General features: G+C 36.8%; 2 protein-coding genes across 5 annotated transcripts; one reads left to right on the top strand and one right to left on the bottom strand.

The window, feature by feature from the left end:
* The first annotated feature begins 1,775 nt into the window (after nucleotides 1–1,775).
* Nucleotides 1,776–3,768, top strand: LOC107494851 (uncharacterized). 2 transcript variants are annotated; one of them, XM_021125155.2, is made up of 6 exons: nucleotides 1,776–2,130; nucleotides 2,227–2,297; nucleotides 2,386–2,510; nucleotides 2,606–2,655; nucleotides 2,787–2,861; nucleotides 2,955–3,768. In XM_021125155.2, exons 1-6 carry the CDS (start codon nucleotides 1,880–1,882, stop codon nucleotides 3,421–3,423), a joined length of 1,041 nt encoding a protein of 346 aa, XP_020980814.1. In that variant the 5' UTR covers nucleotides 1,776–1,879; the 3' UTR covers nucleotides 3,424–3,768. The 2 variants fall into 2 exon arrangements, with proteins under 2 accessions (XP_020980814.1, XP_015971378.1); XM_016115892.3 differs by having other exon boundaries at nucleotides 1,779–2,130; nucleotides 2,218–2,297.
* Nucleotides 3,769–3,984: 216 nt separating this feature from the next.
* On the bottom strand, nucleotides 3,985–23,417 carry LOC107494849 (uncharacterized). 3 transcript variants are annotated; one of them, XM_016115887.3, is made up of 19 exons: nucleotides 23,237–23,417; nucleotides 22,369–22,806; nucleotides 21,353–21,601; nucleotides 20,596–20,786; nucleotides 20,326–20,497; nucleotides 19,698–19,835; nucleotides 19,413–19,602; nucleotides 18,759–18,904; nucleotides 17,847–18,023; nucleotides 17,369–17,479; nucleotides 16,811–16,930; nucleotides 15,469–15,625; nucleotides 12,872–13,035; nucleotides 12,632–12,718; nucleotides 12,055–12,383; nucleotides 11,726–11,804; nucleotides 11,305–11,444; nucleotides 10,165–10,438; nucleotides 3,985–4,659 (listed from the first exon to the last, which is right to left on the bottom strand). In XM_016115887.3, exons 2-19 carry the CDS (start codon nucleotides 22,657–22,659, stop codon nucleotides 4,336–4,338), a joined length of 3,339 nt encoding a protein of 1,112 aa, XP_015971373.1. In that variant the 5' UTR covers nucleotides 22,660–22,806; nucleotides 23,237–23,417; the 3' UTR covers nucleotides 3,985–4,335. The 3 variants fall into 3 exon arrangements, with proteins under 3 accessions (XP_015971373.1, XP_015971374.1, XP_015971375.1); XM_016115888.3 differs by lacking the exon at nucleotides 23,237–23,417 and adding an exon at nucleotides 22,934–23,123; XM_016115889.3 differs by lacking the exon at nucleotides 23,237–23,417 and having other exon boundaries at nucleotides 22,364–22,501.
* Nucleotides 23,418–26,823: the final 3,406 nt, after the last annotated feature.

The following is a 26,823-nucleotide window of genomic DNA, read 5'->3' as shown; positions in this document are numbered from 1 at the left end:
AATGATATGAATCACAAGGAAAATTTGAAGCAATACTATCTATAAAAGGATAATACTTCTTCAGAAAAATCAATTTATGCATGGGTATGTGTCCTAATCTAAGATGCCAAATGTTGTTGTGCTCACTGTGTGAAGGTGTGGTGGGATGAGTAGTAGTAGTAGTAGTTACCGCCAATGAAGCTTGCTTTGTTGGAAGAGGGGGAAAATGAGAGAATTCTGGTTCTCTACTCATTGTATATAACCCTTCTATACACTCAGCAATGGCAATCATTTTTGATGTGGATCTATCTTGTATCTCACAACACTTATCATTGATTAACAATTGACAATGTAAGTTTGAGGTTAACTTTGACACAGATATCAATTTAAAATCAAAAGAAGGAATGTATAAAACATTTTTGAGAAAAAAATTTTTAGAGAATATGATTGTGCCAATGATGGTGCTAACAGTTTTGGTTCCATTTGGCTATATCACATTGATTGGATCAATATTTTGAAAACTTGCAAAATCTTTTAAGTCAAAAGTCACATGATCTGTTGCACCGGAATCAATGATCCATAGTGCAGATTTTGGAGTGATAATGCTCATAATTCTCGCATTAAAATGTAATGCAATGGTTTTACCTGGAGTGGAAGTGTGAATGGAATTAGTCAAAATTTGATTTGCATTATGAGGTTGTTGCTGCACACTTTTGTCTTTGATCAACTCTAACAAGGCAAATCTTTGCTCTGGAGTGAATCCAGATCTTGATATTCCAATGTTCTCTTGGAGACAATTGAGCTGGAATTGTTTGTCACTGAGTATATCATCATGCCCCTCAGTGATCACGTAATTGATGGTGGTGTTATGTTGTTGCCATTGGTAGAAGTGGGAGGAGTACCCATGCTTCTTATAGCATACATCTTCTGTGTGGCCTTGCTTGTTGCAATGAGAGCAAGCCAATGTAGCTCCACGACCTCTGCAATGAGAGGATCTGTTTGCCATGTTTGCCATTTTGAGAAATCAATGAATCACAGAGTAATAGGGATTCAGATCTTCTTCCTTCCAACTCGTTGATCGGAACAGCTATGTTCACCAAGAAAGAATCTTGCGAAATAGCCTCTCATCAAACTCTATTGGATGAGTTTGAAGGAAGAGGTAAGAATGGGGGAAAGAAAATGTCGAAAGAAAAATTAGGGATAGAAAGAGAATGGCAAAATTGGATTGATCTCAATTCACAACTTTTTCTTTTTTTTTTTTGATTCACAGCTTGGTTGCTCTCCACGCTCACCGCACCATGAAGAAAATCTCATGCCCTAAGCTGTTCAAGTTGTGATGTTGATGGTTTGATGAATTAGAAGGGATTAAGAGAGGGAGAGAGATAGGTTCTTCTCATTATTGGAGAGAATGAAAAATCCCCCTTTTGAAAAATATTTGTTGAGTTATTACACCTTATATACTATGTACTTTTTTTTATGTACTCTCACTAAAAAATAATTACAATGGTAAACCTATTATTGATAAAGAAATAATCTAGGTAACATATATAGCAAATTATCTTTTCAAATAAAAAAAATTTACAATTCACTTTGACATTTTGTTATTTTAAATTTGCACCTATATTTTCAAAAAACACAAAAAAAAATTAATTTTCAAGAGTTTCACTCAATTTTATGCCATATAAAATTCTTCTAATCTAGCAAAGATTGTGAGCGTATTATCGCATTTCGCAGTATATAGTACCACGCTACCACCACAAATTATAGCCGTTGCGAATTCAAAACTAAAATAAAATAAAATACAATTCGACCGTTGGTGAAACCTTATACCCTTCACTTCCCAGTTTGTACTGTTTTCATATTCAGACAGAACCATTCTCAAACCAAAAAGAAACAAAAAATGGTTAGTGAAGACCAAAAACGAAGCCCCAGAAACCAGAAGTACCCTGCAACTGAGGGAAATGGCCAAAGCCAAAACCTTAACGATGCCGTTTTCAGTCCGCGATTCAAATCTGCGGCAGCTATGGCCGGCTGGGACGAAGAGGCACTGCTTCTCGCAAGCCTCGTCGTTGAAGACACACCCGATAGAGATTTCAAACACAAGAAGCGCTCTGTCTTGAACTCCAAGACTCCACCCACCAATTCAAGAAGGTATTCTAATCCTGCTTTCTTCAACGCTTTTTTGATTGAATTGTGTTATTGCAATTATGTGATTATTGGAATGAACTTTGTGTTTAGGAAACGCAGAGCACAGAGTTCTCCAGAATCGATACGAGTGGCTGTTCTTGATCTTGACGAAGAAGACACTCCAAGAAAAGGTTATTTTATTTCCAATTTGGGGTTTAGGGTTCTTGATCTTTCATAATCATTGTGATCTTAGATTCTTATGTTATCATTACTGTGCAGATAGTGGGAAAAAGACTAAAGAAAAGAAGGCCACTGTAAACGAAGAGAGTAAAGAAGGAGGGAAGGAATCCGGTGTTGCTGCACTTCCCTGCATTGATAAGCTCAGAGACGAGCTTTCTTGCGCCGTGAGTGGTTTTGATGTCGATATCATTGTTTTCAAGGTTCATAAATTCCTAGTTTCAAAATCATTTCATGTTTGTTTTTATTTATCATTGTGCAGATTTGTTTGGAGATATGCTTTGAGCCAAGTACCACCCCTTGTGGTCACAGGTACACTTCAAATAAAAATTTTCTGAATTTCTTACTTAGTATGATTTGTCCTGGCCCTTTTTTTTAAATTTCTATTAATTAATTGATTATCATATCCTAGATTTCTAATTCAAAATCTTTAATATTTACAGCTTTTGTAAAAAGTGCCTTCGATCTGCTGCAGACAAATGTGGCAAAAAATGCCCAAAATGCAGGCAATTAATAGGGTATGTATAATTTCTTTTCCTTCTTTCTTTTTTTACTTCACAAAAATCTCATATTCTTAATTAATGTTTTATCATTTTTTTGTTAAATTGCAGCAATGGAAGATCATGCACTGTGAACACTGTTCTCTGGAATACAATACAGCTCCTGTTTCCCCAAGAAGTTGAGGCAAGGAAAGCGGCCGGCGCCATAAATAGCCGGCAACAATCTAAGTGCCTGAGCCCAGAAGCAGCATTTTACAACAATTTAAGGAATGGTGAAAGCACAACAACCAGAGGTGGTGTCAGTACAAGGAGAAGCAGCGGTAGGGCTGCCGCAATAACTGATCAGGAAGCAAGGCGGCTCCAAGGTGTGAGATCAAGAAGAGGGATTACTCCTGCTACACAAACTGAGGATGCAGCAATTGCCCTGAGGCTGCAGAGAGAGGAGTTTATGCAGGCCTTTAGGGGAACACAGGAACAACACCATTCCAGCAGATCCTCATCTGTGGATTTAGCTAGAGAAAATTTGAGGGCAATGGCATCTAGAGCCATGAGTCTTCGCATTAGAGATCGAAGATTTTGAAAAATAAAATAGGGACCAGTAGCTGCTTCAGCTGCTCCTAATTTGTATTGTTTGTCGTTTTTTATGCAAATTTTCTTTTTATATATTTTTTTCTCGAGAACTTTTGTTGTTGACAACAATATATATGTCAAGGAACTTTGCCGCTGTTTTATCTGTAAAGTGGATCCACTTCATGGGATTAGGCTTGGAGGTTGTTATTTAGTAACTTTAGAATTTGTGATCACATTAAATTTGTTTACTGAAGGACCTGTGATTCTATCTTATAGTGAGTTTATTCGGTTGTACTACACACATTCTTATTTAGTCTTCTCTATCTAAATTAAGTCAATATAATCAATTTTCTTATTCTCATCCAACAATCACATAACATGCTTTCTTTATAAATGAGAGTTGCAGCAATGAAAATGAGAGTTAAGAGGATCATCCTAAAGACAAAAAGCATATAAATGGGCATCATCTCAAACCATCAAGAAGATTTTAATTGTGTTCCAGCAAAATTCTACAATGTAATGGAATATCCTTATACATATAAAGACAAAAAGCATATAAATGGGCATCATCTCAAACCATCAAGAAGATTTTAATTGTGTTCCAGCAAAATTCTACAATGTATATCCTTATACAAAGATCCGCTAGCAAAAAAGGACCTTGGCACATATGTATAAAAGAATAAAAGAAAAAAATATGAACAAAAGAAATGCTAAGCCCAAAGCTTCTAAAATGTTGCAACAGTTCTACGTGGAATACTCGGATTACACACTCTCAGTTTCATTTCACCAGTGAAATTTCGTCTCGACATGAAGCATCAAACAGCAATGACCGAGGTATACATCATCAAAACAATCGTAAATTCATAACAGTGAGAACTCCTGACATCCTATTATCTAGTTCTACGAAGTTGTTGAAGCTTGTTTAGTGCCGCTTTCTGCTGCCATAAGTAACCTGTTTTGTATCCCTATTCCTTCTTTGCAACATCCTTAAAGTAAAGGAAATGGCACCTATAGCAGCCATAGCATAAAAGGCTATGTACGGAGCCATGGCCAGACCAGCAAAATAGGAACAGTATCCAGCTATCAGATATAGGAAGTATAGACGAACTTTGAGGATGGGGACCCCCCTGATGGGCAAAAAGAAAGAATTGAACTCTGGCTTTGTGTTGCAGATGCCGTGAAGTATAACGCAGATACAAAGTGTTGAATCCAGAAGCCTTGGGAGAGACTTGCCCATAGCTAGCCTCTGCAATAAAACAAAAAATGAAGGAATGAATAGAATGTAAAAAGCATGAAGGGTGAAGACTGCCAAATAGAACAAATTAAATAAAATTGCTTCATGTCCATAAGTTGGCACAATCTTATTGGTGGAATTAGGTGTTACATTCTATCTCTTTTACCCCACATGATTTATAAATTAGCCGACACATTAGGAGTAATCTAGTGTTTATTGATTTAGATAATGTACATAAGGTCCAAAGTTTAAACAGTATTGCCACCAATGTACTAAATAATCGTCATACTGATAATGATGATAACGCAGACACAACATATATTTGTTTTAAGATGGTCAGAGATATAGTAATTGGCAATTTTTATTGGTACAAAAGGAGAGGTAAGTAGTAGTTAAGTGGCAGTTTTAGGAGTTGTTAGCATGGTCCAGCTGGCTGCTAGGTTGTTAGATTCTATTACTCACTGCCTATAAATAGTTAGGTTATAGTTAGTTTAGTTTTATGTGCATTTTCTGTTATAAATTCTGTTAGAAACTGAGAGAATCTCTCTCCCTGAGTTGGTAGTCCCAACTGTGTAGAATCTTCTAGGGAGTGCTAATTGGCAATCCCTGTGCAGCAATAAAGCTTACCCGTTCTGCTAGTGCTAGCTCTATCAACTGGTATTTGAGCTTGAGGATCCTGTTGCTGAATGGTGCAATTGAGATCGAGGAAAATGGAGACATGATTTGACACTATCAAGTCGCGCATGGAGGAGATGTTCCGATCAATGCAGGAGACGCTGCAGCGTTTTGATTCCAGAATGGATTCATTTGAAAATCGCGTTCAGATTGAACGCATAGAGCCATTTTTCTTGCTGCATGCAGTGCCAGAGGAGGAATGGCTCACGATAGCCACCTTTGCGATGGAAGGAAGGGCGTTCACGTGGTTCAGGTGTCGGGAGGCGACGGCGCCGATGCTTCAGTGGCGGTTCCTCAGTGCAGCGCTGCTACGGCATTTTCAACCAGAACGGCTGCAGAGTCTATCAAATGCTGCTGAAGCTGAAACAGACAAACTCGGTCCGGGACTACGTCAATCAGTTGGTGCTTCACGCGCAGCCTTTCCGTGGAACCATGATGGAATTGCTAATAGACCTCTTCTTGAACTGGCTGAAACTGGAAGCGGGTGAAGAATGTAAACTATTTCCATATCAGTCAGTGGATGCGTTGATGGAGCTGGCACAGAAGGTAGAAAACCGCAACGGCTGCCTTGCGAGGAGTATTGAGACGCAGTAAACCACTGGCTTCCAACTTCGTCGTTGCCAATTCAACCGCCACCAAAGCTGTGCACCCTGCTACAGTGTCCAATTCTGCAGCAAGCAAGGGTGCAGAGTCGACGACGGATCCCTTACCACAGCGCGGATTGAGACATCTCAGCAACAAGGAGTATAGGGCAAAGCACGCCAGGGGGAATGCTTCCTCTGTGATGAACAGTACACTGCAGATCACGTTTGCAAGAATAGGGAGTTCAAGCTTTTGATCATGGAGCCAGACTTTGAAGCTGATTGGTTACAGCTTGAGGCAGATCCAGAAACAGGGGAGCAGGGGCAATTGGAACTCAAATTCATGAGCTTGAATGGACATCACAAGTCAATCAAAGCCTGGGCAGAGATAAATGGCCGCCATGTGCACGTTCTCATAGATTGTGGAGCTTCAGACAACTTCACGACACCGGAGATCATCACCGAGTTGGGCTTAAGGATTGACAACACCCCTAAGTTCCAGGTCAAGGTAGCAGACAGCAGCAGTAAAGGGGGACAAGGAAGGCATTTGGGTGTAACTCTCCAATTCAAGGAATTGGCAATCAAGGAAGACTTCTTCATTTTCCCAACTGACGATGCGGAGTTTGTCTCGGGGCTGGCGTGGCTAGATAACTTGGGAGATTTCATCACAAACTTCAAAAAGTCACGCCTTCGATTTCAGAATGGGGGAGAACATGGTTACTTTTTAGGGGGACCCGGAGCTTTGCTATGGAGGCATGCACCTTCAATCTGCAGTTTTGTCCATTCAAGAAAGGGGAGAAAGATTTATGGTCCAGCTGTGGCCCATGACTTTGCAGGCTGCCACTATATCGCAGGTGCTGGAGGTGATACAATCGGTGTTAGCTTCTAATGCTAAGGTGTTTCAGACCTTACCAGGGTTGCCACCGCACCGTCGCCATGATCATGTGATTCCACTGAAGGAAGGAGCTTCGGCCCTGAATATAAGACCTTATCATTACCCGCACCATCAGAAATCGGTGATTGAACAAATGGTGAGAGAAATGCTGGCCTCAGGGATAATTCGGCCAAGCTCCAGCCCTTATGCTAGCCCGATATTGTTGGTGAAGAAAAAGGACAACAGCTGGAGTTTGTGTCGATTATAGGGCGTTAAATGGTATTACGGTGCCGCATAAATTTCCTATCCCCGTCATTGACGAGCTACTCAATGAATTGGCAGGAGCTGCAGTTTTCTCTAAGTTGGATTTAAAATCCACGTACCACCAAATTCGGATGAGGGATCAAGACATCCACAAGACCGCCTTCTGCACTCATGAGGGCCATTATGAGTTTCTAGTCATGCCCTTCGGCTTGATCAACGCCCCTAGCTCCTTCCAAGCCTTGATGAATGACTTTCTTAAGTCTCTATTACGGAAATTCGTCTTGGTCTTTTTCGATGACATCCTCATCTATAGTCATGATATAGCGAGCCATGCCCTTCACCTCCAACAAGTTTTCCAGATCTTATTGGAGAACCAGCTGGTGTTGAATGAGAAGAAATGCACATTCGCGGTGAGCTTAGTGGAATACTTGGGTCACATTGTCTCGGTGCAAGGGGTCTCGGCTGATCCTAACAAAACCACCGCAATGCTCGAGTGGCCGGTGCCTACAGACCAGCGGGCTTTATGGGGATTCCTGGGCCTTACCAGATATTATAGGCATTTTGTGCAAGGATATAGGGTCGTTGACGGAGTTGACAAAGAGAAATGCATTTGAATGGAATGACAAGGCCCAAGAAGCTTTTGAGAGATTGAAGAAGCTGATGGCAGACCTACCGACTCTAGCAGTTCCAGATTTCAATCAAGACTGTGTTTGTGTTGGAAACAAATGCATTGAGTGAGAGGTTGGGTGCAGTGCTGTCCCAGCAGGGCAGACCAATAGCATTCAGCCAAGCACTATCTCCAAGGGCCCGGCAAAAATCTGCATATGAAAGGGAGTTGATGGCCATTGTCTTTGCTGTCCAAAAGTGGCGGCATTACTTGTTGGGTCGCCATTTTATTGTTCTCACAGATCAGCAAAGTCTGAAATTCCTCACAAACCAGCAACTCATGGACCCAGCTTATTTGAAATGGACTACTAAATTATTAGGCTTGGATTCTGAGATCTGGTACTGGCCAAGCCTTGAGAATAAAAGGCGGCAGATGCATTGTCACGACAAATGATGTCAAGGGCAATCTCGGTAGTGCATATGAACTGGGAAACGGTGGAGGAGGAGGTGGCTCACATCCAAGAGCTGCAAAAGATTGGGGTCGCCTTGCAGCAGGGTTTGGATGACTATCCGGGGTATTCCCTACATAAGGGTAAGGGAGGGAAGTTTGGACTGCAGATTCTTCTCAGATCCCACTTTTGCTGGCTGAGTCCCATTATAGTGGGGTAGGAGGACATTCAGGCTTCTTTCGGACCTGGCGGCTGGCAGCAGCTGTTCATTGGCGCAGCATGAGGCAAAGGATCAGGGATTGTGTTGCTGGTTGCCACACTTGCCAGCAAAATAAGTATGCCGCTGTGAAACCGGCGGGGCTGTTGCAGCCACTCCCAGTTCCGGAGAGAGTTTGGGAGATGTTACAATGGATTTGTGGTGGGATTGCCAAAATCCAAAGGCATGGACACTATCCTGTTAGTGGTCAATCAGTTAACTAAATACGCTCACTTCATCCGCCTAGCTCATCCATTTTCAGCCAAGGAGGTGGCACTAGCCTTTATTAAGGAGGTGGTTAAACTACACGGGTTTCCCAAGTCGATCATATCGGATAGGGATAGGGTGTTCATGAGTAAGTTTTGGTCCGAACTATTCCAAGCCACATGGACAAAATTGAAGTACAGCATGCCATTTCATCCTCAAACCGATGGCCAAACCAAAGTGGTGAATCGCTGTTTGGAGACTTATTTGCAGTGCATCGAAGGAATGTGGAGTTCAAGCTTGGGCGAGTGGGTTTATTTGAAAGTGCAACCTTATTGGATGCAGACACTAGCACGGAGGGTCAATGAAAAGCTGAGCCCTCGTTACTATGGGCCGTTTGAAGTGATTGAGAAGATAGGGGAGGTGGCATACAGGTTAGCCATGCCTCCAGGGTGCAGACTTCACCTGGTCTTCCACATTAGCAAGTTGAAAAAGGCCGTCCCACCGCAGCAGCAGGTGCAGAGGCTTCCACCAGGGCTGGCTGAGGATGGTGAGCTGGTGATGAGTCCTTCTCAGATCGTGGCGTCACGTACCACAGAGGACGGGGATTTGGAGAATTTGGTGCGTTAGGTGGGCCTCTCTCATTGTGCGGACAGCTAGGAGCGAGCGGCAACATTGCGGGCTACCTTTCCGGAGTTCCACCTTGAGAACAAGGTGGTTGTCCAAGGGGGGCGTATTGATAAGAGAGACGCCTACTACTAACAGGTTTGGGATGTGTTACAAAAGGAGAGGTAAGTAGTAGTTAAGTGGCAGTTTTAGGAGTTGTTAGCATGGTCCAGCTGGCTAGGTTGTTAGACTCTATTACTCACTACCTATAAATAGTTAGGTTATAGTTAATTTAGTTTTATGTGCATTTTCTGTTACGGATTCTGTTAGAAACTGGAGAGAATCCCTCTCCGAGTTGGTAGTTCCAACTGTGTAGAATCTTCTAGGGAGTGCTAATTGGCAATTCCTATGCAGCAATAAAGCTTACCCGTTCTGCTAGTGCTGGTTCTATCACATTGCTTTGACTTCTTTAACATACATATATTTTTAGAATATATTATTTGACAAAACAAAGGACAGAAATGCATTATTCAAATTATACCAACTTTTTTGCACTTGATCTACCTAGTAAAAGCTTTTAATTCAAAGGATTTACTAGAAAACTTTAATACTTTATTAAATTCGTTTTGGCTGCATGTGTATGTTCATGGACAAGAATGGAGCAAGTAAATAGATGGGAGTCTAATACTTCTATCCAAGCTAATCACTCTGCCTCTAAAAACTTCTTTCTCAAGGTTATACTACCTTTAAACCCTTGTTTCCCTTTAAGTTGGGTAATAACCTGGATTAAAACTTTTGGGAGTAACATTTGTAAGCTGGCTCCTCTTTTAATTTAGCCTTTTCTTATCACCTAATACATAACTCTCAAAATTTTAAATAGTTGTTAATTACTAAATTTGGCTATGAAAAATAAACAAGTGGTATGTTTTCCAAATTAAAGTGCAAAAGAATGCTACTTTTAATCTAGTTGTTCATCAGAAAAAAGTTTATTTATATCAATACCTGGAACCAAGCTACCATGGAGGGGGCAAACATCATCGTTGCAACAAAATGCAACAACAACAACCCATGGCGATGGTGGAATGCATCTAACTGGGTGTCACTAAAACTTTTTGATGAATCCGGACTATTGGAAGAGTCATTTTCTGAAGGGAATGTCCGATCAAAACTACCATCGAATTTGAACCTCGGCCGTTCAGACCCATTGTGGACTTGAGACAAAGAATCTAAAGTTCCATTGTTTTGTTCATGGTTACGGCAAGAAGCCATGAGGAAGCTGCACATATGTAAGAAATTTTGAGGGTCACAATATCTGACAAATACAACAAAATAAATGAAGCCATCCAGATTATTGACAAAAGAACAGTGCATTATGAAGAGAGGAGGGTACAAAATACAGGATAAGAATCCCTCCAATAGTAGTATGAAAACAATACAGAAAAACAAAAACAGCTATCTATAAAGCATAGCTTTCCAATCTCTCAAAATGTTTGGGAGTGCATGTCCTCAGTAAAAGATCATGAGCTTTACACCATATGTATGCCAAAAGTCAAGTTATAACCCATAAAGCTTGTTTCTCCAAAAGTTTGTCAATGAAAAAATGTGTGCATTACGCTCTAACCAAATACATGAAATGGTGGTGTAAGCCATCCAAGGATACTTCAAAAATACAATAACTACCATTCAAAATTCCTCATTATTTCACTTCTTCCCAAAACATTCAAGCTCACAAATCTAATTTTCCAATTAACTAAAACTGAATAAATCTCAATTTCTTCACCTGCCTGGGAATCATTTTTTTTGAGGCAAACAATTTTGATTTCCCTAATATTGCATCCAGGAAATATCACCCTCCATCATACAATAATATTACCATATATATTGTTCTTGTTATTTAATTCCCCTTATAACTTATAATAGACCAGAGGTATGACATAGATAACCTATAAAATTACTTGAGCAGCCCTCATTCGGTCCTTCAAACTCCACATTAAATATTATTGGGCATGGCAGAAGTGGTTAAATGGTCAAGTAATGTTGACGATGAAATTGATGTTTATTTTACAGTTTATGGCAACTCTGAAATGATCAAAAGTAATTTACCAGTAGCCACAACAAAGAAATGCAGTTCAATGTATATACCTGCATAGCGCGTTGTGGCAGAAGAAAAAATGAGAGCACAGAAGGATTAGTAGACCAAATGCTGGATGAACCAAGCATGCAAAGATCATTGCAGCAAGCACCGTTACAAGTACTGGATTTGCTCTCAAAACTCTGACCCCCTGTGTAATATATGTTAGAAACACTGTATGGTCAATTGTTGATATCGAACTGAATGAAAATATAACAGTATGATGCAGTAAGGGAGTGAAAACTACTGATAAGAACCATGTTTCTACTACCCTCCACCACTTCCCATTCTACTTATCCTTTTCCCCAAAAAGTTAAACACACCACCACCTTATAATTTTTATATAAATAAACCTGTCCAACAAAATGCTGATAAGAAACCCAACTGACATGTATGAGATATAAGTCACATGCACATGAGGTCATACTTTACCTTTAGAGAAAAGAAACTAGATGACAGATTGACAAACCAACGAAGAAAAATAAAACCATTTTGTTCCCACATTTGCCACCTGAAAAATAGTTATACATATCATTTATCATTTAAATAGTTACAGAAGCATTATTAGGAGTTCTTATGATTGAAAAGTGAACTTTTAAGACACTATTGCTAGAGAGAGAGAAAAAAGGGAACAAATCTATATATTCATTACAAACATGATTCAGCAACTCAGCTTGACATTAAGATAAAGTCTATCCAATTAATATTGCAAGACTTATATCTGTAGTATAACAAAGGGAAGAAACAATTAGTCTACTAACCTTGTCTTGATGAAGATGTGTGTCACAGCAGCCACAAAGAATACCAAGTGAGATATCAAAGCCAGAATTGCTACAAACCCATTTGCGAAGATATAACAAATCAGGGAGATGCCAATGAAGCTAGCAAATGGGGGAAATGGCCGAGACAGCAGCACGGAAAGGAAAAAGGATAAGAAAATGGGTAGAATGGCTAGGGGAAACAAATGTGATAAAAGTGTTAAATTGGATTGCAGAGCTGTTAACATTGTTGGTATCCGTAGACCAGCATCCCATAAACATGCTTGCCGCATTAGAGCAAAGAAAATAACAGCAATAGAGAAACCAACTATCTGCATGAAAATAAAAATCCCAATGAACAAAATATGCTAGCAACAAATATATAAGAGGGGAGGGGAGAAAGAATGAAGCAAGCAAATATCAGGTCAGCCCCATATGCATGAAGTCAATACAAGCACCTAAAGATTGGCAATGGAAATATAAGCATGTATAGAAAGTTATCCAGATATTGATGTAAGAATTAATAAATATAATGCAGATTATAAGTAATCATAAAAATTAGGCACGAGAAATTTACTACCTTTGGACAATACTGCAGCAGAAGCCTACTCGCAGCGGCACTAACGGATGTTGAAATGCTACTTTTATAAGAACAATGTGGGTCAACCTAAAGAATAATGAAATTAAACATTAACTTCCGAAACCTGAGAAAACATCAACAGTTCACAAATCTGTGATACATGACAAATAACTCTGCTTTCTTTTTGTTCATGAATTAAAGGCAAAAAATAGTTTCATTCAGGTATTTCATGATTTATACCAATAGAAGAACTACAGTTTTCTCTGAATGCTGAGTTGAACTCCAAAGAGCAGGTGTGGAATCCACAAAAATTGTCTTCGTATTCAAGTTTGGATATATGCTAAGACCAGCTGTATCATCCCAAGCAAGTGCAACAGGTGGGAAGCAGCGCAATTTACAGAGATCTGAAACATTAGACTATAATTACCTCAGCTGACAGGAAATAATAACATCACACAAAAAAATAAATAAATAAAATAAACATGCAAACATTTATTTATATATTTTTATCAAAGTAACTAACAAATAATGAAACATCCATAAACGCATGAAACTATCAGCAGAAATGAAAAGCCAAGTTCAAGTTAGCAGAACAAGAATCAGTAACAGGACCTTGCTATATTCAGAAGCAATGCTTGAATGTACGTCTTGAGACACAGTTTATCAGGAGGATCTATAGAAAATTGGAAGCATTGTTATCTTTTTTTTTTTAAGTTTTCTAGCACATTGTTTATATTTATTGAGATCAAGATAAAATATCGCGGTGGTAGGACACAAGTGTGCAAGTGAAGGTGAAGATAAAAAGCGAATGTTTTAAAGAGCCGTCTGTGCAAAAATGTGGAAAATCGGGAAAAGTATATAATGGCTAAGATGGAGAAAAAAGTGATGGAAAGCGAAGCAAGAACTAGAGCTTATATGGGTCTATCAATCTTTGGGTGCAAAGAAGGGAAAAGAGGCAATGGACCACATTAAGCGCATTAAAAACAAGGAGGTGAGATTTTGGTTGTAGAAGAGAGCAATATGGAAAGATGGAAGAACTATATCATAAATCATTCAACAAGGGCCATGATACTCTTTCGTGTTAGGATCGGCTAAAATGAGGAAGGAGAACCAAAACTTTAATTATTATCGAAGAATTCGAGAGTCTGAAGTTTTTGAGGCCCTAAAATAGACGAAGAATAGTAGAGCAACGGTTTCGGACAATATACAGTTTAGGAAGAAAAGGCTGACCAAGCTTTTTAATAAAATTTTAAGTTCTAAGAAAATGGCAAACGAATGGAGCAAGGGCACCATGATTCCTATCTACAAAAACAAGGGAGATATACATAATTGTAGAAACTGCAAGGGATCAAGCTCATGAATCATATCATAAAGTTACCTAAAACATTAACTCTAAATACTAACCCTTAAAATCATACCAAGGAAGATATATAGTCATTCACAATGGGGGTTGAAGCACAACCTAATATTCATCACTCTTAGCCATGTGGCAAACAAGATGCCAACAATAGCTGTTGCAATGACTAAAGCCAAGCTTTAAAACTCACATGGGTATTACATTCCCATTATTCAAATTGAAACAAAAAAGGGTTACAACCCCAAGAAACAAAACCAAAAGTTGCACGGAGGTGGACCCAGTTTTATCTTGCACATTCAAAATAGCAGGGAAGTTGCAAAGAACTGGCCAAAAAAAATTTCTTGGGCCAAATCAAGGAAAACATTCTCTCAAGCATTGATTAAAAGGACGTGGAAAACATTGCATGATCCCTATTGACAGACCAACTAAATTTAGCATTAGAAGGAGTTCTTTTTAACCCAAAATTCTGAACGAAAGCAACACAACCTTGCATTGTCCAGGAATCTCATTGTTATAAATTCTCCCGCCAAAGACCAAGAGGGACCATAGAAACCGCAAATACAACTCCTCCTAAACTAAAGAGCAATATTCATTTTATTTGAACCATAAACAGAAGTGTACTTCCGATTCCCTTTTCCCAAAAAACTGTAATAGAACCCAGAAAGAGAGCCACTTCAAGCATCCACTGTTTTGCAACTGTAGTACCCTGAATCAAAACCATACCTCCTAAAGCTTCAACAAAGGGAAGAAATACATTATTTCTCTTAAATCCAAATCTTCAAGAGATTCCCATTTGGTTACATGAAGCAAAACCATCTCAAGGAAAGCCTTCAAGTAGATTTCCTTTCCTTTCCCCCGCTTTTGTGGATCCCCCACATATCAAATTCCAAATAAGAATCTTCATAATGGAACCAATATCCTTTGTCATGTGACTTATGGTAGGGTATCTTCCCCATTTTCCCCTTCTTCGTATTTGTTTGTCTCTTACCAAACTTATATTCTGCACGAGAACCCTTCATAAAACCCCCAAAAAAATATAAAATGGATCCCCCAACCATATCACGTTCAAATTAAGAATCTTCATAATGGAACCAATATGCTTGTATTTAAGAAAACAGCTATTGGGCAATGCAGAAACAGATTCAGAGCATGTTAGATGCCCAAAGCTGACATGATGTAAGTACAAGTAAGAAAACAGATGTGGGTCTGACAACATGATCATGACCTTTAGACCAACTAGATGCTAGGTGTTTTACAAAGCATGTTAGACGCCCCATAAGGAAACAGATATTTGGCACTGCAAAAACAGATGTGGGTTTGACTCTGAATTTGCCCCGCAAATAACACACATCAGGGGAGATAGTATTATCTATAGTTCATACAATAATAACACATAACTTCTATAAGCACACAAAAAGAAAACCTCTATGAAGTGACACCCCAAACAGATGCAAAGCCCATAGTGAATGAGAATACTTACTAGTGCTTTCAGGGTCTCCAGCTTCCTCCTCTGGAAGTCCAGTATTTTTAATTCCACAACTGACAGCTTTCATAGACAAAGTAACAGGAAGAAGACCCAAGCTGACAGCAAATGATAATTTGACAGCCAAAGGATGTGCTTCCTCCAATAACAGTTCCTGCAATACATATTGACTATTTTTAACTTTTGAACATACACAACAACAAACAAGACTTTTACCCACTAGATAGGATCCAATATATGCATAAAAAAACAACATTGTGTTGGTGACTTCATCTGTGATTATTGTTGGTCTCCCGCCATAGTCAAACTTCTTCTCTCTCCAATCTACCCAAGCTTCTGCAGGTCTTCCTATGGCCACTCAAAACTCCTAAGGGAATATTCTACCAAATTTTTCCACAATAGGTTCTACCATACTTTCTTTCATATTGCAATCGTTCCTACTGACCTATTCTTATATTGACTAGTGAATCAATTCATACAACAATTTACTAAAACAGCGAACATATTCTCTTGTTGGCTTTTTACCAGTAAACAGCATGTCCCATATAACGACATTAACACCCCATGTGACGTAGTTGTGTGGTAAACATTTTCCCTAAGTTGAAGTTACACTTTTTTAATACAAATAACACCTAAAGCAACTCCTCTATTTCATCAGCCCTACTTGAATCCGCATCCACCCCTCTATTTCCATCATCTTGAACAATGAACACAACAGTGAAACAATGAATTCTCATACGGCATGGATCATATGTTCAACCCTTCCTTAAACGTATGTGGCATTTTCACCAACATCATCCATATCCCTCCTCCATTTTACCCACCTTGATTGAATTCTGTGATTTTAAAAAACACTAATCATTCATATCTCCCTTTGTTTTCTTATTATTTTTGTAGGATGGATCCAAGATACTAAAACTTCATGCGTTTTGGTAAAATCTCTAGTTTTCACTTAAAAACTAGAATTAATATATCTCTTGCTAAATCTACATTCTATGTGCATGTTAAAAAAACAGCATTTTAGCCTAACAACAATACCAATAACAATAACAATAACCATAGTAACAAAAGGTTTATCTCTTTATTTTAAGTTAAATGAATAATGCAGTGGCTTAATGATCCAAAAAGCAAAATATTTGTCTAGTCTTGGTAAAGTACCCATTATTATACTTGTGCACTAATTCTTGTGAGCAAACAGGTAATGGCCTACGAATTTAGGATCTATATCCTACCAAATTCATATTTGGATCAAACCTTACACTTCTGCATAGGAGGAGGTAGTAGGGGGTATAAAAACCAAAAACACAACATAAAAACAACTGCCCTTGAAAATAACAACCTTTTGAGAATAGATAGACTGAAGCATAAACCATGCAGATAAATCTTTCTTCCCTTCGTCTGGGTTAAAGAACTGCCCAACTGCCATGGATACTGCCGGTGGTGGCCTTCCTGAAACAGACTGAGCACTGAATTTTACTATACATACGTGCAAAATAAAAATTAAAAAGTTTTCAACTGTACTAAAGCTTCCACAGGAAATATATGATGATTCAATCATTTGATTGTCTAGAATCGGGAATATATTAAATAGCTCACGAAATTGTGCTGAAAAGGATAAGTGGCATTGAATGATGAAGGTGCTCTATCTATCCAAACAATAAGCATCTTTCTTCTTTTGCATGTAAGGTAATCAAATCCCTCAAATGAATATGGGCTTCCTCAATAAAGTTTGAAAACAAACCAGAAAAAAAAATCTCTTCAAGATAGACCAAAATGGCCTTGGGTAGAAATTAATTTAAAAATAAATATAATAAAATAACAAAATTCAGTAAACCTCACATATGCATATGCGTTTATTAATCTTTAAAATCACTTCATCCACAAATTGAAAATGTACCGGACGAGGTGCAACTGAGATGGTAAGAAATTTGAAATCACGCATGTCTTCTGGTCCCAACCAAAACACAGCAGATGGAGGGGCTTGCTCGGTCTGACTGCCAGGCTCAAGCTGTAAAAGTATCACATATTCAAAATTATTACCATATCAAATTTATTAACTTTTTACTTCAGACTCTCATATTTTTAAGGTCATTTATAAACACTAGTGAAGTGCCTATTAGTTCATTCTTTTATTTAATAATAATAACAAATGTGAAATTAGTCAAGACTGAAGAACTTTACAGTCTAATTTAGAAGTCTTGGGTTCAAGTCTTAGAAATAGCAAAATGTTTTCATTTTGGGATACATATGATGAAAGACATTTCAGGAAAAAAATTGTGCACCAAACCTTTCCTAATTCACATTATATACACTAGATTAGATAAGTAGATATATCAAACAAGAGGGAAGAAATCATTCAGACTAGGCAAATATACCTGTCGTGGTGCTGGACCTGAAGGAATACGCATCATCATTGATGTTACTTCAACCACCCTATCATTGAGAGGCAAATCTGGGGAAGATTTTCCCTTTTCTGGCCACAAATGAATTCTAATTCCAGAACACGGTTCAAGATTGGTCACAAACACAAAATGGTTTTTTCCATTTGACCCCTACACATCCAGATTTAATGGTTGAGCTAGTGCGCCATGAAATAAGTATGAATGTAATTGTAAAGCAAACTGTTAGAACCATGAGTACTTATTACAGGAGCGAGGGAAATTATTAAGAAATGATAGCACAGAATTTATACACAAATTAACAACTAATTGAAAATAATATTAATTGATCAGGAAGTTGAGTGGCTTATCAAATGTCATTTGATTATATATTGAGATCTCCCGTAAGCATAGGCAACTTACAGAAACAATTATATATTATTACTTACTTTTAGAAACACAAAATAAAAAGCAAAATATATAATGGAGAAGAAAAAGGATATGAAGGAAATCTTAATAATTTTAAGTGTCCTTACATATTCCTACATAATATGGTAACCTAAGAAAAACACCCGGAGATTTATAATGATTTTTAAAGGTGGCAAGGATGGGGCAAGGGTTAAACTTATACAGTCCTCAGTCCATTTGGTTGCAGTGAAAATCTTGGATCTTTAAATGTGTCTCCTTCTTCCTGTATTTGTTGTTATTATGAGATGAATACAAAGCTTCAATGGAATTGCAACAACATCTAATATGCAGAGAGACTGCCTGCATTGTTGAGTTTCTCATGTTACCCCGTATCTTACATTTCTGTTATCTAGAAATCCTTAGTTGTACCTTCTCTTTTTATGTCTATTGTTGAGATTCTAGCAATTGTATTAAACAAAACTAGAAATAAAATGCAAATACCAATTTTTGTATGTCCAACCACCGTCTTCGACCATCCATTGCTAATACAGTTACAACATTTGTCTGAATGTATAGGTCTCTATCAAGGCCCTCTTCGTTCCAATGAATATTGGCAGGGCACGAAACCGATCTATGTACTAGAGATCCTGCATGATATATAATTTAAATATAAATCTTTACACAGAATGTGTAGGTGTGTATAAGACAAACTAGCATGTCAAAATTTGACATGAAGAAATTCAGAGAAACCTTACATAGAAAACCAGCCAGTGCAATGGATTTGATATCCAATTCAATGTTCCAAAATGTTTATTCACAATGTCCTTAAATAATTATGAGAAAACCAGAATGGTAAACATTCATAAGAATAATAACAATACAAACCAAGCTGATTTGAATAGAATAAAGGGCAGGAAATCATGTAATACTATCTTCACCACCTAATACTAATGGATATAGTATAAGTTTAACTCTATGCATGCTTTGAAGTAGCCAGCCATATATGCATATAATTGTACCAAAATCATTATGAGATTATAGAAACCTTGTCTGTAACACATTCTATAAGTAACATAAAAGAATCCAAAAAATATTAAAAATAAGAAAGTTTATGTGATAATAAATTAATAAAATTAGAAATTCAGCATATAATACCAGTAGCATCTTGTGTGTTCTGGCCAGGAACATGCATTGACTGTTTAGAAGAGGGCAACTGCATCATCCTATTGAAATTATCTGATATTCCACTACGCAGCATTCTTGCAAACACTGCTAGCCTCTTTTGAGTATCAGGAAAAGGTTGGCCTGTTCTCGAGTCTATCAGACTAAGAAGTGTGTGTGAGACCTGGATATGAATGTAAATGATGAGAACCACAGAAAAGGAGATTGATTGCGTTCTAAACATGGCCGGAGTTGGGGGGCGGGGGGAGGATTACTCACTTGGACAACCATTTGATTACACCATAAAATAGCCTGATGTTCCATGGACAACCACACATTTTTCATGGCAGTACTACTGATCATGAAGCCATGTGTTGGGGGTACAATATTATCAAGCAATGCTAATTGTGACCGTACCTAAAACAAAGAAAGAAATAAGGCCACTATGCTAATGTTGATATTTTGCAATTATATAAACATTGAAATTGTTGAAATATGATTATGGAGGCAATAAAAAAAAGGAAATACATTTGCTGTATAATAAATATCAGTTTCAACTAGAAGTTATATTGCATGATGCTGCCAAAAAAAAAATACAAAAACACCTAACCCATGGTAGAAAACATATCATGCATATACTTCAATGAAAAGTTAACAAACTTTATTCTAGAAATTAAAAAAGATGGACATTTTAGTAATAGTATTGCATTAACTCAGAAAACATAAAAGGCCGGCCAAAAAGGGACTATCTATGCACAATCAAGTCAACTGCCAACATTTAAGAACTGTACGGAAAAAGAAAAAAAGAATTGCGCAACATGCAGATAATTAAGGCATCCCTTCTCTTAAATCCCATTGGTGATAAATATAATGTATACAAGGGAAGATTAAAAAACAATAACAATACCTGGTAATCATTATATGCACCAGAAATAGATACAACAACGACATGAGAGAGTGCAGGACCAGAGACATAACGCCCAGTGTTAGTCCTCTGAACTTTATATCCCTCTCTCCATTCAGAATTTACACGTGCAAAATAATGACCCAAGGAAGGCTGCAATGGCACAGGTGGTGATCTGAATAGAATACATTAGCCGTCAAACATTTAAGCAGGGGATACAAACAAAACAATCAGCCAAAACCATATAGGAAGGGAAGGGAGAAAGGAACCTACTTATGAGGGGATGCCATTGTAAGAACAGTTTCAACTGCTGATTTCCTAAGGCGAGGGTGGATAACAGCAGCTCTAGCAACAACACCACCCATAGAATGACCAACTAATATCACACTATTTGGCAAACTCCCAGAAACTGGAGTACCTTCTCTTATTCGAGCATCATAAGACACTTTATACTGATCTAAAATCTACAAAGAAGGCCAAATTATAATAATTGAACAGAGAAACATTTTAAAATTTTTACAGCCTAAATAAAGTAAAGCCAGATAGCCAGCTAGGTACAGAATCAGGGGAAAGAAACAAGGGTATATAGTTAAGCAAATTATGCCTAACTTCAAAGCTGAACTCCATGACACCAGAGAAGCATGATGTTCAAGGCGTCAACAAAGCATGGGCAATTTATTTCTTCCGGAAGGATAGTGTAAAACTCTTTCTCCAAGATGGAGTAAAAGTAGAATAAGTAAATAAGGCTTACTTACATTTCCACACAGGAACGATAATGAAAAGTTTTGTCTACTAGAGCATACCTGAGACTAAAACCATACTAAAAATCACCTAACGACTAGGATTTTTGGGAAATAAATAAAAAGAAACACTTTTTTTTGTTCATGGAGATTGCTTATCATGACATGGATAGGCTAAGTACAAAATAATAAAACAAGGTTAATTCAACAGTCAACACAATCTCAACATTACAAAAATGCAACCTCATAATAGTTATCCTATAATGATTTGCGTCTTGCGGAGATAATACCTTGTGAATAGCATACACAACATATTCAGTGTGCTCTTCAAGAATCGCACCATCCATTGCAGAATGTTCTCCTTCAAGATCAACAGAAAACCAGTCTAGCCTGCTAGTATACTGGCTGGGTAACCGAAAACCAGATATATTTTTGTCTGAACCTCCTTCTTTGGGGCTTAGAGAAGCTTCTTGGTAAAATGTACGCTCCAGGGGACCACTCTGATATGCCCTATCAGATTCTGCAGCCACAGACCGGACCTGTTATGTGGACAAAAGCAGAGAAATATATTAATGGAAAGACAAAACTCTGAGCAGCAAAGACGCTAGAAATAATAATAATAATCAATTCAGAAACAGTTGAATCGGAAACCATAAGTAAAGTTAGGCTAATACACTGCATTGGCAATAGCTAATTTCTCCATTTTCAGACTTATTTTTTATAAAACCCCCTTCTATAAAGACCTTCGGGAGTTTGAACCAAGTAAGTACACCTCAGGCATTGGAAATAACTAGCTAGACATGTTCTTTTCAACTTGTCATCATAATATCTAACAAGTGCTCTCCAATTAACTTTTAACAACTAAACCAAATTTCTAAGCACAAAACCTTTGGTCTTTAAAGTGGAACAAACTTACCAAAAATGCATTCCCAGTTTTCCACATTTATTACTCATGATCATGAATTAGCTAACCCCACCTAGTGGGATAAGGCTTTGTTGTTGTTATTTATTACTCATTATCATGAATACCAAGCAGTGCAATATCTTAAACGACATGTAAAATTAGCTGGACCAGGAATCACCTTCCCTGTTCCATTTTCTCTCACTGCAGTTTAGCTATAATGTGAATGGTAAAATTGGAAAGTTAGCCATAAATACTCCATGATATGTGAAAATGCCAAACATGGAAAAAACAAAAAAACAAAATAGTGTTCAAAATGAAACAGATGAAGTATTAATTAACAACCAGAGAAGCCAAACACCAAGTTACAAATAGACTCGTAACACGAAGGAAAGAGGACCTTGCCTGTTTGTAGCTACCACCATTGCCCGGGATAAAAAGCACTGGCACACCACTAAGCTTTTTGAGATGATCCTTATAATCAATCTTCTTCCACCCCTCATGATACAGGTACAATGCATACTTCACCGGCGAACCACTTTCAGACGAGGTAATAGGAATGTACGTAGGATACATGTAAGTCATAACACATCCATTTGAAACGGGATTCAGCAATGAATACAAAACCCCGAGAGAAACCCCTAAAAACAAAGTAATCAAAATTCCAATCTTAATCTTGCTTCCAATACCCCGCATTGCACCACAAAAGATCACTGGCCGCAAAATCCTAACTAGCTGTTGAGCAGTGTTTTGTTCCCTCTTTTGTTCAACTCCGCAAATTGCAAGCTCCAAAAAGAAGCATAACCGTTCACTCCTTTTAGTCTTAAAAAAGCAAGAGCCTCGCTGAAGAAAAAAACAAGAGAGTATATTCAAGTTAAAATTAAAAATAAAAGAAGAAACAAACGTAAACTAAATAAATTAGCAAGCATAATAAACACGAGCTAAAAATAGAAAGCTCAACCGTTTATACCAGATCGCGAGCCTTATCACTAGTTTCAGCTTAAGATCCAAAACGAAACAGATTCAGTCGCTTTTCTTTCTAGTCATTCATTCATTACTTACCAGATCAAGTTCACTTAGTAAAATGAAAAAGGAAAATCTACAGAAAGAAAAATCTACGATTCCACACAGAACTCAAAGAAAAAAAGTAAAGAAACAATTCGAAGCAAGGAAAAGGCAGAGAAAAGTTCAAAGTGGCTGTATAGATCTGAAGGAAGATAAACAGATGGAGGGAAAGCTGAAGAGAGGAAAAGAAAGAAAGAGAAAGCATTACCGAATGGGTGAAGTTAAACGAAGAGAAGGTGTAATTGAAATTATAACTCTTTTATATATATGCTCAGGGTTTTTCTTTCTTTTCTTTTCTTTTTTTTGTGCTTTTAAGACTTGTTTTTAAGGTGTCGCCTGGTTGAGCGAAGAGAGTGGCAATGGGGGAAGAGGTGAAGAAAAATAGAAAATAGTTAGATTGCTACTTTAATAATAAACAGCATGGTCATGGACTCATGGTGCGTAATAAGAGTAATGACAGGGAAGTTAACGGTTCCGTCGGGTAGTTCAAGCTATTGGAATAATCATTATTGGGTAAACACTTTACACTAATTAAGTAAATTATAGACAACGGGCTTATTAAATGCACCGGATCCATGTATTCACATCTTGCGGTAACGGCTGATGGTGGCGTCCGTGTATCCCACATTCCCACTGTTTGGGCCATTACAGCATAAAAACAAAACAAATGATGGTAAATAATAATAAATTGGAGAATACCAAATAACAATAACAGAGTTGGTAATAAAAAAAATTAATTAAAAATAGATATAACTTATTTTATTTAGTATTCATTAATTATTGTGATAGTTAATGAATATTAATAAAAAAAATTTTAACTGTTTTTTTATTTCTTTAATATTATTGTTCTAATATATTGATAATTTAAAAAATTTAACATATTTTTAAATTAAATTGATACATCGTTTAAATATCTTTTAAATAGTGAATACGAAAATTAATTGTTTTTACTGATTTCGCAACCATGATTAATTGTTTGATAAAACTCTTCCCTTAAATTTATTCACGCAATTAAATAATTTAATGATTAAAAAATAATAATCATACTAATTAAATTTTTTTAATAATCAACTCCAATTAAACTAGTCGAATTAAGTTTCATTTTAATCCCTAAAATTGACACATTATACTGATGTAGTCATCAAGATTTTAATTACTATAAATTTATCTTCTAAATTTAAAAAACTACACTACGTTAGTTCTTTTATTATTTTTTGTCACCAAAATAGTGATTTCATGAGTAATGTAACTATATTTTGCCAGCTGAAATACAAAAACATAAATTATTTGACGCTAAATATACCTTGAAACGACGTCGTTTATAGCTGAAGAAAAATAAAATATTACTTTTTTTTTCACTCTTCATCTTCAACATCACCACAAAGATTGCAAAGTTTAAAAAAAAATATATGTTCCATGGATGAGAAAGATTACTAATTGCAAGTTGTGTTAGGGTTCTTGAAAATTATTAAAACACTACTGACTATATCTAGTTGTGCAAAGAGTTCTTTTGTCTTTTCAATTTTCTGTTTTGTTACAAAAGTTAGTGCTGAGAATTTTTTTTTCAAATTTTATGCCATACTTTGATGTTGTTGATTATCATTAGTTGTTTTGTATTTTGTTATTTAACTTTTTTTCGAAGTGGATTCTCTATTAGGGTTTTATGTTTAGGGTTGTGCGGCTGTGTTTAAGGATATTTTTTGTGCTATGTTTCAATTGTGGAACAATGGAAGTCCTTTTATTAGGAATTTGGGTAGGCATACTGATTTATAAAAATATTTTGTGTTATTTATGAATGATATTAGTGAATTATGTCAATGTAATTAATGTGTGTATTTGATCTGCTTATCGAAATGAATTTTTCAAACATGTAGATGAATGTGTTGTTAGACATTATGTTTTACCATGGAAGAAAATTTCAAAAAGATAAGAAAGAGATAATTGTTTATTCACCTGATAAAATGACTTGTATGGGTGACCTTAATAAAAATACATTGGATATATTTTGAGTTAGAAATTACTATAAAAAATTGGGGTATGACAAAATAGAAGAATGTTTGTGGCATGTTATTAGGAGGAGTTTAAACAATGACTTAAGAGCTCTAAATTCTGATAATGAGTTTGCGAAAGATGTACTTTATGGCTTAAAAAAATAATAGTGTAATTGATGTTTATTTTGAACATGGAGTGTTATCACCAAAAGTACTTGAGGGGAAGGAGATTGTCGTTTATATTGATGATGGTGATAATATTAGAGTAGAGAGTGACTCTAACGACGACGACCCCAACAAACAATCTCACACTCAAAATGAATCTCCCAAACTAATGCGAAAGAAACAACCATGTACAATAAGAAATCAAATGAGAGTAAATATCTTTTTAACAAAATAGTCAACTTTAAAAAAATTGATTTTAAAATTTCAAAAACTAGTTTTACACAAAAAAAAATGTGTCTTTCCACTTTCCTTTACCTCTCTTCTCCTCCTCTTTTTTTGCCCTGGGCATCTCTTTGGATCATCGTCGCTTGACGAGTGAGATTTGTACCGATTTAGAATTTCTCTAAATAAGAGTTACTTCGTTGATAGCATAGTCCAAATCGGCAATTAAATCCCAAATATCAAAGTTTAATTTAAAAGATGTCACAATTAACGTAAAATAACCGGGAGTTTAAAATCTCGGATCGTCTTTCCTCGAACTATGCAATTGAGGTGCCACTTTTTTGGTTGTGAAGAAAGGGGTTTCTTCGATCAAGGAACGAAAAATTAAAAGAACTAAGAAATGATCAAAAAAGAAATTAATGCAATTAAAAAGGAAACAAGATCAAAACTTAGTGAAAATGTGATAAATGTGTAAAAGAGCCTTGACTTGGGAATGAGAATTGAGGAATCCTATCATTATCATAACCACAACTATGGCAATTATGATGAGTTAATCTCGTTTTGTCAACCCCTAACATTGAAGAGTAAGTCAAGCAAGTATAATTGACCTTAATCCATAAGTCCTAGCTAACTTACTAATTAATTAGTAAAAAGCTAGCGCCAATGGAAACAAAAATCAACTAACAACCCAAAAATTACCACTAAATGTCGGACATTATGACTCTAGTATCCTAGGAACTCATTTTCCAAACCAAGGTGTGAAAATCTACTCAAAATCCATAATTGGCATTTTCACAAACACCTTGTGAGTATAAAAACAAAACATGATCAATTACAAAAGATAATGAAAACTATAACCAAACTATTCACAATATCAACAATAAAAACTCAATCAATTATATAGGAATCATAAAATATCAAATTCATAAACAAAAGATTCAAGAAATCAAAATTGCACGTATTAACAAAATAACTTGAACTATAAGACAAAGTGGCAAGAGTATCTTAATTAAAGAGGAGATTGAAGAGTACTTACAATGAGATGAGCAAAATCCAAGACCAAAATTGAAACTATAAAATTCTACAATAAATCTGAAATAAACCCTAAGAGAGAAATGAAAGAACACTACTCTACACTACTCCTACTCTTAATAATGTGTTTTCTATCTAAAAGTGAGCTTTCCTTAATATGGAATGAAGTCCCTTCCTATAGTACTCCAAATCAGCTTCCAGTCTTTTAAAATTGGGCCAAGAGAGTTTCAAATTTGCGAGTCACGTGCCTAGGACTTGTGCGTATACACAAGTGTGTGCGTATGCACACTTGACTGTGTGCTTCTTCTTTGTTTTCTTCATGAAATCTCCTATTTTACATGCTTTTTTTCTCCACTTTTGCCTAGCCATTCTTGTCTATTGGACT

Source organism: Arachis duranensis, chromosome 6 (genome assembly GCF_000817695.3).
Source record: "Arachis duranensis cultivar V14167 chromosome 6, aradu.V14167.gnm2.J7QH, whole genome shotgun sequence".
NCBI lineage: Eukaryota > Viridiplantae > Streptophyta > Magnoliopsida > Fabales > Fabaceae > Arachis > Arachis duranensis.
This window is presented reverse-complemented; position numbering and strand designations above follow the sequence as displayed.